We start from the raw sequence: 14410 nt of genomic DNA, 5'->3' as shown, positions 1-14410 counted from the left end.
GGACTATTGCTTTGTTAGCTGGCACAAGGATTATCGGGAGGTGCCCCGAACCTGTTCCGTTGGACTAATTGTGGACTCTGAAGATCTACCTGCATGTGTTGTTCCAGCGTTCTTGATAATAAATCTGTGGAATCATCCCTTGGCCTGTTGTCCCTTCCTGCTCTGCCGTACACCCCGTCACAAACTGGTGGAAAGCAGCGGGATCAGAGCAGAAGGAATGGAGGACAATGGCCCAACATCAGGAACCAGCACCGCAGAGTACAAGAACTGGACTTTGGGGAGCCTACAATCAAAGGCCCGTGAAGTAGGAGTCCGTTTTAAAGGACTCTCCAAGGAGCAGCTAATTGAGGCTTTGGAAGGAGTTCGCCTGCAAGATGACGCTGAGGAAGGATCCTCGCAGCAAATGGAGGAAAGACTGCAGCCGGAGGTAAATACCCCAAAAAGTCAGTGGGTTGTGTGGTACGAGGAGGAGTTGGCATTGCTGGGAAAGGAGGCCACCATAGACGATAAGAGAGAGGCCATTCACAGAGCTCAGGAGAGGGAGGCCATTCACAGCGCCAAGGAGAGGGAGAGGGAGGCCATTCACAGAGCCGAGGACAGAGCTCAGGAGATGGCATTGCTGGAGAGGCAGATCACTTTGGAAGTAGCTAGAAGCTCCAGACAGACTGTAACCCCAGCACCCACCATGAGGGATCTCCCCAGAGTGTCCCGCAAAGACTTCAAGCCCTTTAATGAGGCTGCAGGCGACATTAAGGGCTTCTTCCAGGACTTTGAGCATCAGTGTCGATTAATGGAAGTCCCGGAAAGGGAGCGAGTCCGACATCTGGTGGGGCTCTTAGAGGGTGGAGCTGCCGAAGCCTATAGAGCTATGGACCCTCGGGAGAACCATGAGTATGTGGAGATTAAACAGACTATTCTAGAACATTATGCTGTGACGCCAGACACTTACAGGACTCAGTTCCGTACTTTAGTCTGTGATGGGGAAGTGTCCTTTAAGATATATGCTCATAGACTCAAACAAATATGTCATCGCTGGCTGGAGGCAGAGGAGGCCTTAACCTGGGAGACCTTCCTCCAGGTTATCCTAAAAGAGCAGTTTTACTTCGTGCCCTGCTGAGATCCGGGAATGGGTGCGTGAGAGGAGACCAGCGACAGTGGAAGAAGCTGCATCTCTCGCTGATGAGGCTCATACCATCAAGCCTCAGTGGAGGGTTCTGTTGGAGGATGGAGAGAGGCCTACCAGCTCCACAACATCGGTGGCCCCCAGTTCTTCTGTCCCCATTGTTCCCTGTTCCTCTAAGCCACCACCTCATGCTGATACCCGTGTAAATGTGCCTCCAGTTGCTTCTACTGCATTTTCTGGAATACGACGAGGAGAGGAAGTAGCAGAGCGCAGGTGTTAAGGTTGTGGGCATCCGGGGCATCTGCAGGCCTCATACCCAGCCAGCCCATGGAGGAGTCATCCTCAAACCCCTACAGCACCTTCAGGTGGGAGCCGGCCTCCAGGTTCCCTTACCCCTCGCCCAAGAGGACGCCTTGGATGGAGTGAGACCCAGCACAGATGCTATCGATGTGGGCAGCCGGGGCATCTGCAAGTCTCCTGCCCAGCTGTTCAAATGATTGATCCTGTACCCAGTCGTATTATTAATTATGTACAGCCAAGTGCCATGGAGGAAGACGTGTCACCACTACGTGAGGACTGGCCTAGTGCCTCACCCACCCATGTTGCACCACTAGGAGTTTATGGTGTGCGACCTGCAGCTATGACGACTTCTACTCATCGAGGTCAGCACTTGCAGGAGGTCGTGCTGGATGGACAGAGACTTATTGGATTTTGTGACTCGGGGGCTTTCCTCACACTGGCTGATCCCCGAGTGGTTCGGCCTTAAGCAGTTCATAGAGGACCTGGGATTGTCATTAGACTGGCTGGTGGGCAATGGAGGACTATTCCCACAGCCACTGTGGATCTGAACTTTGGTTTTGGGGTCAGGCGATGTGTGGTTGGGGTGATGGGTGGTCTGCCTGCAGATGTTCTCCTGGGCAATGATGTGGGAGAGCTACGATGCCAATTCGTGGCTGCATGAAGCCACATGTAAGTTACGCTCTGCCTGTGTGTACTTAACCAGCGACCTGTAGAGGTCCCTAGTACGTACACAAATTGGGAGGGGAAGGGATTGTCATGATAAGTACTTTTACCCTGTCCTGTATTTGAATAATATGCCATTTGATGTATGTAACTGTTCTCTGGTTTCTATTAGCTGTAATTTATGTATTTTCTTGTGCTGGGAGTTTACCTGTAACAATGTCTCCTTCCCCCAATACTTGCAGCCCTAAGCTATAATGTAATTAAGCTTTGTCAACTAGTGAAGGAATAGCCATTCTTCCTCACAGCAGGTGGCTAGTCAAATGTACATACTACATAGACTAAGCGGAGCCAACCAGTGTAGAATCTTCTGATGGACCCAACCATTGAATAGAAGATGTGACCCCTACCCCCTTCATGGGTGGATCTCCCAGGAGCTCTGACAATCCATTCTTATTTTGAGATCAGATGTGAGTTGATCCTAAAAGGAGAAGGAGTGGGGATTCTTAGCTGAGGCAAGACCCCACGTCCATCTGTGACTGCGGAAGTGAACGGGGTGAGACTTGAGCTGAGGACATATCTCGTCATTCGTGAGATTGTTTTGGGATCCCTTGGACTCGTGTGGACTATTGCTTTGTTAGCTGGCACAAGGATTATCGGGAGGTGCCCCCGAACCTGTTCCGTTGGACTAATTGTGGACTCTGTAGATCTACCTGCATGTGTTGTTCCAGCATTCTTGATAATAAATCTGTGGAATCATCCCTTGGCCTGTTGTCCCTTCCTGCTCTGCCGTACACCCCGTCACATCTGGCCTTTACAATTCCTGATAAAGGGGTTGTCCGGGCATACCCTCCTGTCTAACCTCACAACAGGCTTCATATTGGGCAGAGCAGTTGTCAGGGCAATCGTCCGATGGTCAGCGAGTGTAGTCCTATTCTATGTAAAGGGAACCATGCACGATACTTACCGGCCAATAAATCTGATGCTAGCATATAAAACATGTTGTGACAAATGGAGAGGTTTATAAAAATGTACAGTTTATTACCCCGGCCATGTGCTATGCGTCACACACTATGGATCTACAGCACGTACAAATGTCATTTTATTGTATATGTACATTCTGAACGCAGTATGGTTCAAGGAGAACAAGCTCTTAACCATTTTACTGACATGGGACGTATAATGTAATGCAGATATATCCAGCAGTAAAAGGTGGTCATATTTTAAATTATCCACATATATATAGATATAAAACAAAAGAAACACATTTCAAAGAAAACGACAGACGAGCATGAACAGATCACAGACATACACATGCACGTACAAATGATAGGGTGAAAAAGGGAGAACTCCCCTCCACACACACAACGTATTTCATTCAAGTTTCCCATCAGTTCCGGGTGCAGGAACCGCGCTCGTAACCTCACATGTCATGAGACCTTCATCTGGCTATAAAGTGGCACAGTAAACTGGGGGCCTGCGGGGGCTTACAACGAGCACAACCTCTGCAAAAGTGAACAATATGCTGTCTAGAAGCGATAGCATCTATAACTAAGTATACTACACATCATAGGCAAACCTAACACGTACGGACATCTACCTCCTACACGACACAGTAACAAGTGCAAACATAAGACATCAGGCTTCTAATATAAACCACGAACATGGTGCTTAAACTCAGCAAAATGCCTAAAGCTGCTTTTGGGACAGAAAACATATAACATTTAAGGTCTTCTGGGCTTTGTTAAACAGCAGGAAGACAATGGATGTGACATGCACAGCAACATGGTATGAATACGTTCCTGACTAAGGACATGAGAAGTGCTTTACATTTTTCTAAAACTATGGCAAAAATGTCTTGTTTTGTCCTTTTTACAGTGAATGTCCACCTTTAGGGCAACCATAAAGACTAATTTCCAGCAGAAGCAATCTGAGAGCTTTCCATTGAACTCAATAGTAAATCTCAATGTAGAGCTCCCCCTGGTGGTAGTTATATGCAGCCAAAATTTTGTTCTTTAACTCCATAGGAAACATGGCTTCATGTCAAAAATACAAGGCTCTATCCCCAATAAAATATTAATAATTCATTTTGAATAAAAATATGCTTGAAAAAAAAAGAAAAGAAAATGTTATACTTTTAAATCAATCAGAAATCTGAACCAAAAAAAGAAAAATGGTCAAATCCGTCACTTGGATTTGTCACGATAAAATGCCAGTGTCACATTAAAATATGAGAATAACTCATGGCTTGCCAGCTCTTTTGAATAGTCACATTGCCCGGATTGGGATCAGACCTGTTGTTGTGTTATGGACATATTGCCAGAATAGCTCCTGAAATCCCGTCTCCTGGGGTGTGCATGGTGAAGCCATATGTGCCAGGAGCCGGGAGGAGAAAAGACTGAACTCGGCTGAAGCTCCGACACTGTGTTTCCCAAATTCCAGTGAATTCCCAGTGTGTGAGAAGCGGAGACAAGTACACCGGTTTCACCGAGCATCCCTAGCTTTTAGGAGCTATTCTGATTATTCTGTGTGATCACAGCCTGGAGAGTAGGACTATTTACAGGAGCAGCATGACTACTCTGTGCCGGTAACCGGCATACTGCACAGAACGGTTATATATAAATATGGTGGTGGGGATTTAGTGTGGCAAATCAATGTGACACGTTCTCTTTATAGAAACAAGATTATAGTGCAGGACAAGACAATGTCCTGCTTTGTCTATTGGGCACCGGTATCCAGTACAGAAGTTAGATAAATGTTAGTGTTGCCTCCTCTAGCAGATATGGGGCCAACGAGAGCAGAGGTCTCCTAATGCACAGCTATGAGCAGACTGCAGCGCCGACCACAGCACCAACCAGCGACAGCGCCGACCATAGTGACGGCCACAGCGCCGAACAAAGTGACGGCCACAGCGCCAACCATAGCGCCGAGCACAGAGATGACCACAGCGGCGAACATAGTGCCAACCACAGTGACGACCATGGCACCAACCACAGTGACAACCACAGCGCCATCCACAGTGACAACCACATGGCCGGCCACAGTGACGAACACAGCGGCGAGCACAGTGCCAAACACAGTGACGACCATGGCAGCGACCACAGTGACCACAGTGACGACCATAGCGCCGAGCACAGTGACGACCACGGCGCTGACCACAGCCTATGCTCATATTTAAAAATGCAAACTGCTATTAGAGATGATTATTGCCCACGCTCCTGCACAAACACTACAAGTGCTCTATATATACTTTAAAAGTGTAAAGGAAACGCTAGCTATATGTGTCCAAGTGTCTTGGTCTGAGTTCACAAGCCCAGTAACCATCTTTTTCAAACAGATCCTGCAGCAATCCTTTACCTTAGCATTGTGCAGAAACAACCTGTTTTACTTGCTGTAAAAACAGACTGCAATTGGATGAGTTTTTCTTAGCAATCAAGTCTATGGAAACGGATCTGATAATTCCACATCGGTTTCTCTCCCACGAAAATGGATCTGTTTGTCATGGAAGATTACTGGACATGTGACCTTATCCGACCTGACAGAGGCCGTCTGTATAGATGTGAATAGATTCAGCACCCAGAGGTGCATCTGCTCATTAGCGCCCACTGCACAGTGTAAAGGGGATGCGTCATGAGAAAATGATCCATTTTTAAATCCAGTACTTGTGTTAGGCCACATTCTGACAACCATGAGAGACATAAATGCTCTGTGTTTTTCACGGATGGAACACAAGACCATTATAGTTTATGGGGCTGTTCATATGTCTGTGTTGCTTTGTGGAGTGATCAGAAAGAAATTACAAAGGTCATTTTTGATCTCTTTGGGTCCGTGAAGAAGGACGACATCGGTACGCAGTTCGTAAGTCGTCAGTGCTTATCATTTCAATGGATAGGAAAATACTTATACTGACCAAACCCTGATGGCAAAAACTGAGACTCGCCAAACACTGATGAATTGTGGTCCATGTCTTTACATATCAGGAAAATCACGGACATCTGAATGAGGCTTTTTTTTTTTGCAAGTTTTAGCAATGTTTTTCTGTTCTGTTTCACAGTCCTTATTAAAAATAAAAATGAGGAATCTTGACATTTTCACTCTGACTACTGGGGCATTTTTAGACTCATATTTCATGTTTTTTCCTGAAATGCACTTGCACATTAGCAGCAACAAAGTGACACAGACAATCTTTTGTATTCAGACATCTAATGAGCGTGTGCAAAGGGGACAGAGACCAAGGTCAGCTGTGACATCACTAATTCTCAATACTGGATCCTGTGTTATCAGCTGTGTATAGAGGTGTTTCTTCTCATTGTAATCCTGCCTCTGATGATGCTGAGCGTTCATGAAAACTCTACCTGAAATATGAGTCTAGAAAAAAGCCTCAATGGCCACTGTGAAAATTGTAAGATTACTTATTTTGTGGTTAGATACAGATTGCGACATGAAAAAAAAACCCTTTGCGAAATTAGAAAAAAAAAAAAAATACATGTAACCCAAAAACCTGATTTAAGCAATAGGTAATTTTCTGATGACACATCCCCTTTAATTATTCTCACTATAAGATCAGACTGAAACTTCAGGTTTTCTATGGTCTACTTTAGTTACATTAAACCATGACAATCTATTGGTAAGAACAGATATTCCCAAAAAGTGCACAAGTTAATTATTTCAAATAAAAAAAACATACAAAATAAAATAAAAAAAATAAAACAGAATTCTATAGACGTAAAATTAAATGGAGAATAAAAAGTGCAAAACAACAACAAGTAATATCAGTGTTTCTGCTGTCAGTAGTGGGAGTCCACACACGTTATTACACCGGAGCAGCTAATCCTCTGCTGTACTGCAATGTCTTATACCAGGCAGAGACACTGGCAAAGCAGCTGGAGTCAGATTTAACTGTCTGCTGTGAAGCTTCACAAAGAATCAGTCACGTACCAAAAATTCTTTACCACCTTAAGCGTGAAGGACGTAATATATTCCCCCTACAAGACAGCAAAAACAATCTGTTGCTTAAAGCTTTACCTGCCACCCGACAGCTGTAGATTGTGGGCCAAGCGGTGGGTGACGGCTGTGGTGAGTCTTCAATTCATTTTTTGTTCCATTTCTTGTATCTTCCCTTTTTTAACAACTGAAATGTTGAAACCTAAAAAGTAACATACCAGCACTGCACTACTTAACAAGTTAATAAACTGCAAACTTGTTGGGTTACTTCCCGATCCCTTCCCAAATAAAAGCTGGCTTTCCGCCAAATGAACAGCTAAGAACGTCGATTATCAGAATAAGAAGAAACGCTCTGGGTTCCATTACATTCCTTCTTGCATCCCCTGCCGTGTCTTCCAGCTTGTCACGTCTTCGGCAGGGTTGGCACAGCTTTTCCTTCACATCCCTTTTCTTCACATTTTTTAACCATCAGTAATAAAAACAGATGAATGAAATATTTCCCGGACATAAAAAAGACACAGATTTCTAGAAGCTACTGAGAGGTGCTCAGAATGACAATTTCTATGAGAAATTATTTGAAGGTGCACGCGCTTTAATTTTTCTTCATTCTTCCCGATTTCTCAGCTAGGCTTACTGGGAGCTTTGATGCGGACAGTGGATGCTCGTACTTGGAGCTTTGCCTGCTGATTCTGCGCTTCTGCAGTGGCAGACGTTGGTGCTGGGCTCTGGTTGGATTGGGCTTGCAGCTGTGGTGATGCCGCTGCCACCACCTGCTGTTGCTGCTGGAGCATCTTCTGGTGCACCACCTGGGCTGCTGAACCAGCTGATAACACTTGCACCTGCTGCTGCCCCGCTGGTGTTGCCTGGGTCAGAGTAACTGTCTGCGACTGGACCTAAGATATGGTATAAAAGTCTGCAATTACATAAGGTTCTATACATTTTTCCTTAAATAAAGTGTTTATATCTAAAAGAACACAGACTTGTGTTGGGCAGGACACAAATATGCATTGCACGGATGATGGCTATGACCACTGACCTGCTGAGTGGCAGGTACCATCTGCTGGATGTTAGCCACTGCTGCCTGCTGTTGAACCACCTGAGGAAGCTTTGCAGCCTTGAGGGAATGAGGAGATGATGAAGCGATGAAATGGCGTCTTTATGAAGTTTAGAATGGAAATTCAAGGACTTACCATATTTTTAGGACTATAAGACACTCTTTTCAGCAAGAAATAGTCTTGCTAAAAAGTGTGTGCGTCTTATTATCCAGAGACAGCTTTCTGTATTCTAAGGCCGACAGTGTCCTGATCACGGAGATAAATACGCAGTGGCACAGTTCTCTTTCCTCCACCCAAAACTGATCAGTCTGATCGGTGTAGGGCAGGAGAGGAAGCCACCAGGATCTGCACACCATCAAAGCTGCATGGACGCTCCGCTGCACGTCCTGAGAACCTGAAGAACCTATCAGGTCATGTGGTCAGTCACATGCCTGCAAATAACTTCAAACTGTTGTAAGGTGTAGTCTGTGCATGTGCTTTTGATTATGTAGTTAAGCTAAGTAAATGTGCTGCAGTTGAGCTAAGTGTGTGTGTTGTTTTGATGATGTAGTTAAAGGGGTATTTTCAAATTATCTATTGAGTTTAGAGCAGTGCATTCTCCTTCCAGTTTCCCTAATTCCTAGTTTCTAGCAGAGTGGTCTCTGCTCCTTAAGTGACAGCTCTGGTGATTAGTAGAACTAATGCTCAGCACAACACTGTTATCCCTGTATTTACACATAGAGATAACAGGGAATCTGAACAAGCAAACAGCTCTGGATATAGAGAGCCATGATTAGGAGACCTGCGCTGAACGATGCTGGGATGGCAATTTATAACTGTATATTCAGAAGACGTGAGGAGGGAAGTAGCAGCTAACTACTGTATAGAAATCAAGAGGCTGGAGAAAGCTGACTGGTGTGTGAGGAGTTAACCTCTCTCCTGGACTGTAACTACTGTGCACTCTTGGCTAGGCACTAGGGGGGGTGGGGTGTTGTCTCCATGGAACAAACTGTACACTGTAGAAGATAAAAGCTCTCCTTACAGGAGAATGACAGCAGACAGAAGAAAAGCAAGTCAGTAGCAAACTTGTTTATTTTCATGCCGATTAACTAATTAAAGCAATTTAGAAACTCAAACTCAAGGACACACCTTTAAGCTGAGTGTGTTGTGGTTGAATCGAATGTGTGTGTGTTTTGAGGAAATTGAGGAGCTGAGTGTGTTGTAGCTGATCTGTGTGTAGCAGAGTTGCGTGTATGTAGCAGAGCTGTGCCAGTATGTAATGTGACTGCAGCAGTGTTGTGTATATGTCTGCACTGCAGAGAGTGTACATAATGTACATGCTATAATGCTACCATGTTTCCCCAAAAATAAGACTGGGTCATATATTATTTTTTTTCTCCCAAAGATGAGTTAGAGCTAATTTCCAGGGGATGTCTTATGTTTTTTCCATAAACAACAATCCACATTTATTCTTGAACAAAAAAATCAACATTTATTCAAATATAATCATGTCAACTCATACACACACTGCACATGATACACACACACACGCTGCACATAAATATGTATTAACACAGACACACACACTGAACTTACATATACATATACAGCTCTGGCAAAAATTAAGAGACCACTGCAAAATTTTCAGTTTGTCTGATTTTTCTCTTTATAGGTATATTTTTGAGTAAAATTGTTCTTTTATTCTATTAACTACTGACAACATGTCTCAGAAGTTCCAAGCAATAAATTTTGTATTTATTTTCTAAAAATGAGAAATGGTCAAAATAACAAAAAATGCGTTGCTTGCAGACCTCACATAGTGCAAAAAAAAAAAAAACAAGTTCATAACCATTTAGAAACAACAATACTAATGTTTTAACTCAGGAAGAGTTCAGAAATCAATATTTTGTGGAATAACCAAGATTTTTAATCACAGCTTTCATGCGTCTTGGCATGCTTTCCACCATTCTTTCACACTGCTTTTGGGTGACCTTATGTCACTCCTAGTACAAGAATTTAAGCAGTTCTTCTTTGTTTGATGGCTTGTGACTATCGATCTTCCTCTTGATTACATTCCAGAGGTTTTCAATCGGGTTTTGATGTGGTGGTCCTTCATCCACACCTTGATTGACCTAGCTGTGTGGCATGTGGCAAAATGTGGGTAGAACAATCTCTTGACTTCTATGGAAGTCGGAAAGGACCTTAGGGAGAAACCCGGGATCTAGTTTAAGGATGATACAATCATCTTGAATTTTCAGGTATGGATCTTTAATGGATAAGGATTGAATCTCGCCAATACATCTCGCTGAAGTTATTGCAACTAGGAAGAGGACTTTAAGGGTAACGGCTTTTAAGTCTGTCTGATTTAGCGGTTCGTATGGCTCTTTACAAAGTTCATTCAAGACCAGGTTTAGAACCCAGGGAGGTACTGTACTGCAAATTGTAGGCCTTTTGATGGCCTTAACAAATCTGACTATCCATGGATGAGTAGCTAACTGAAAGTCATAGAAGGAACTAAGGGCTGAAATTTGTACTTTTAATGTACTAGGTCTTAGTCCTTTATCAAAGCCTGACTAGAGAAAGTCTAGGATCTTAGGGATATTTGGGCCCTGAGGGACCGACCCAGGAGTTGTACTCTGTGAACAGAACTTCTTCCATACTTTCCTGTATATTGCGGAAGTCACAGGCTTCCTGCTGCTCTGGATAGTGACAATGACTGGATCTGAGAGGCCCTTTGACCTTAGGATTTCTTTTTCAGGATCCATGCTAACTGTAGCAGATCCAGGTTCTGATAAAATAGAGGGCCCTGGGATAAAAGATCCGGTCTTGCTGGTAGATGGATTGGCTCTTCCAAGGACATCCATTTTAGTAGAGGAAACCAGCTCCTTTTGGGCCAGTATGGAACTATTAGGATTACTGATGTCTGGCTCTCCTGGATCTTCCGCAAGACTCTCGGTATTAGAGGCAATGGAGGAAAAGCATATGCCAGATTCATGTCTCACTTCTGAGCCAGGGCGTCTATTCCTGACGGCCCGTCTCCTGGATTTAGAGAAAAGAACCTTTCTTTGTATTTTTCTTTGAGGCAAATAGATCCACCTCTGGGAAACCCCAACGTTGGGTTAAGTGGAGGAAGATTTCCTGATTTAGGGACCATTCTGTGGGGCATAACTTTTGTCCGCTCAGAAAGTCGGCTACCTGGTTTTTGGTGCCTTTTAGGTGAACTGCCATTATTGATTTCACTGTGACCTCTGCCCAGGAGAATATTGTATCTGACAGGTCCTGTAAATAGCAATGTTTTGGACCTCCTTGGTGAAGTAGGAATGCTACTGTTGTTCAATTGTCGGAAAAAATACGGATGTGTTGGTCCTTTAACTTCTCCTGAAATGTTTTTAAGGCTTCCCAGACTGCCCTGAGCTCTCTGTAATTTGAAGACCTGCTTCGTATTGACACGGTCCAAGTTCCTTGAGAGTAGTCCTCCTCTATGTGGGCTCCCCAGCCTCTGAGACTTGCATCCGTAGTGATGTTCACACACGGAGATGTTCTCCAAGGTCTTCCTTTCTCGAGGTTTGTTGGTATAGTCCACCGTGACAGTCTCTGGATAGACGCACTTTGTTGTCCAGGGTTGTGTCTCTGCCGTCCCACAGTGACAGGACTTCCCGTAGCAAGGGTCTTGAGTGATACTGACTCCATTGAACGCTGGAAATGCATGATGTCATTAACCCCAGCACCCGCATGGCCTTCCTTATGGAGGTCTGTTTTTGCTTTTGCAACATTTGAATCTCTTTTTTGAATGATTCTTGCTTGTGTTGCGGGAGGTACGTATGTTCCTGAATTGAATCTAAGATCACTCCGAGAAACGATTTCCTTGTCTCGGGTTTGAAGTTTGATTTTTTTAGATTAGCCATCCTAGGCTTTTTAGGACGGACATCGTTGTTGTTAAATTCTTCTCCATCTGTTGAGAGGAGTCTGCTATAAGCAGGATGTCGTCCAGATAAGGGACGATCAGGATCTCTTTTTTCTCTCAAAAAGGCCATCACCTCTGCCCTGAGTTTGGTGAAGATTCTGGGAGCAAACGAGAGGCTGAACGGCAGGCACGTGAACTGAAAGTGTAGGATGTGATCTCTGTCTTTTATAGCAAATCTGAGATATTGCTGGTGTGAGGCGTAGATGGGAATCTGGTAGTAAGCACTTTTTAGGTCTAAAGTGCTCATTACCGATCCTTTCTGGATTAGAGGTATTACGGATTTGAGGGACTCCATCTTGAACGGTTTTGTAGGTTACCGACAGATTTAGAGGTTTTAGATTTACGATCGTACGGTATTCTCCCCCCGTTTTTTTTAATGGAGAACAGGCTTGAATAGTGTCCCTTGAACCTCTGAGATTGGGGTACCGGAATGATGGCTTTTATCTGGATAAGTTCCTGAATATCTTTTAGAAGTCTCTGGTGAACTGTCAAGGACTGGGTCTGAGTCAGACAAAATCTCCTGGGGGTAATTGGCTGAATTCTATTCTGTACCCCCGTTCTATCGTACTTAAGATCCAAGAATATTGAGTGATCTTTTTCTAGCCCTGTAAGAAGTACTGGAGTCTTCCACCCACTGAGCTGGCGTCATTGTCTGCTGGTTCTTGGCTGCTAATCCTGAAAGGTACCTCTACCACCTTTCGGGTATCTCCATCTTCCGCCTTTCCCTTTCCCTCTATAGTCCTGTCTGGGATGGGAACGAGTCCTCTGAAATGACGGTGGGTTTTTCAGCTTTTCCTCAGGAAAGCCTTTCTTCTTGTCTGCTGCTTTTTCAAGCAGTTCGTCCAATACTGGACCAAAAACATGAAGGCCGGAGAAGGGTATTGAACACAGTTTGTTCTTTGACTGCGTATTGCCAGACCATGACCTGAGCCATAGAGCTCTTCTTGCTGCGTTAGATAGGGCGTTGTTTCTTGCTGCGAATCGAACTGATTCCACCGAAGCATCAGCCATAAAGTCTGTTGCCATCTTCAATAACGGTAAAGACTTTAGGATTTCCTCTCTGGGTGTTAATTTGGGTTTCTAATTTTTCTACCCACAGAGTCATTGACCTGGCTACAGAGGTAGCCGCGATATTAGTCTTCATGATAGCTGATGATGCTTCCCAGGCCTTCTTGAGGTCTTCTGATCTTTTGTCCATAGGTTCTTTGAGACCAGAGAAATCTTCAAATGGTATGGTGGTCTTTTTTGAGACCTTGGCCACTGGTATATCCACTTTAGGTACAGATTCCCATACTTTGGTCTCGTCTAAATCAAAAGGGAGTCGGTATCTAAAATCTTTTGGGACTACTAGCTTCTTTCCGACATCCTCCCATTCTTCCAGGATCATCTCTGTTATATGGTGTGTAAGAGTCATGTCGGCCTGGTAGTCGGGGGCAGGTATATCTCGCCCAGGTATTTGTCCTATGTGAATTAGACCGCTCAGTATCTCCAGGGTTCTAATGGGTTAATATCTGCAGGAATAAAAGATGACCAGCTGGGGGTTGTGGGCGTCAGCCTGGGGCACACAGAATGCCTGTCTGTGTGAGACAAATGTGAGTAAGAGCCGTGCTCATGACCTGTGTTATGTTTGCTGGGTGGGAGCAGCCCCCCCAGTTGTTAGATAGGAACGTGTTTGTTTAGTAAGTTACATAGTTACATAGTTATTGAGGTTGAAGGAAGACTTTAAGTCCATCTAGTTCAACCCATAGCCTAACCTAACATGCCCTAACATGTTGATCCAGAGGAAGGCAAAAAAACCCCATGTGGCAAAGAGTAACTCCACCATGGGGAAAAAAATTCCTTCCCGACTCCACATACGGCAATCAGACTAGTTCCCTGGATCAACGCCTTATCAAGGAATCTAGTGTATATACCCTGTAATATTATACTTTTCCAGAAAGGTATCCAGTCCCCTCTTAAATTTAATTAATGAATCACTCATTACAACATCATACGGCAGAGAGTTCCATAGTCTCACTGCTCTTACAGTAAAGAATCCGCGTCTGTTATTATGCTTAAACCTTCTTTCCTCCAGACGTAGAGGATGCCCCCTTGTCCCTGTCTCAGGTCTATGATTAAAAAGATCATCAGAAAGGTCTTTGTACTGTCCCCTCATATATTTATACATTAAAATAAGATCACCCCTTAGTCTTCGTTTTTCCAAACTAAATAGCCCCAAGTGTAATAACCTATCTTGGTATGGCAGACCCCCCAGTCCTCTAATAACCTTGGTCGCTCTTCTCTGCACCCGCTCTAGTTCAGCTATGTCTTTCTTATACACCGGAGACCAGAACTGTGCACAGTATTCTAAGTGTGGTCGAACTAGTGACTTGTATAGAGGTAAAA

General features: G+C 44.2%; 1 protein-coding gene across 12 annotated transcripts in view; it reads right to left on the bottom strand.

Annotated features, from left to right (window-relative positions):
- Positions 1-3099: 3099 nt before the first annotated feature.
- The window catches only part of LOC143812727 (E1A-binding protein p400-like), a 220183-nt gene continuing 208872 nt past the window's right edge, over positions 3100-14410 (bottom strand). For 9 of the 12 annotated variants that reach the window (XM_077293327.1, XM_077293337.1, XM_077293331.1 and 6 more), the window contains one exon: positions 3100-7920. In XM_077293327.1, the coding sequence (XP_077149442.1) occupies positions 7648-7920 (273 nt within the window). In that variant the 3' untranslated portion in view covers positions 3100-7647. Of the gene's footprint in view, positions 7921-7945; positions 8142-14410 lie in introns of those variants that run through there. The other 3 variants (XM_077293330.1, XM_077293334.1, XM_077293333.1) reach the window with 3 other exon arrangements.

The sequence above is a fragment of the Ranitomeya variabilis genome, chromosome 1, assembly GCF_051348905.1.
Source record: "Ranitomeya variabilis isolate aRanVar5 chromosome 1, aRanVar5.hap1, whole genome shotgun sequence".
In the NCBI taxonomy this organism is placed as follows: Eukaryota; Metazoa; Chordata; class Amphibia; order Anura; family Dendrobatidae; genus Ranitomeya; species Ranitomeya variabilis.
The sequence above is the reverse complement of the archived record's forward strand: the minus strand, read 5'-3'. Positions and strand labels throughout refer to the sequence as shown.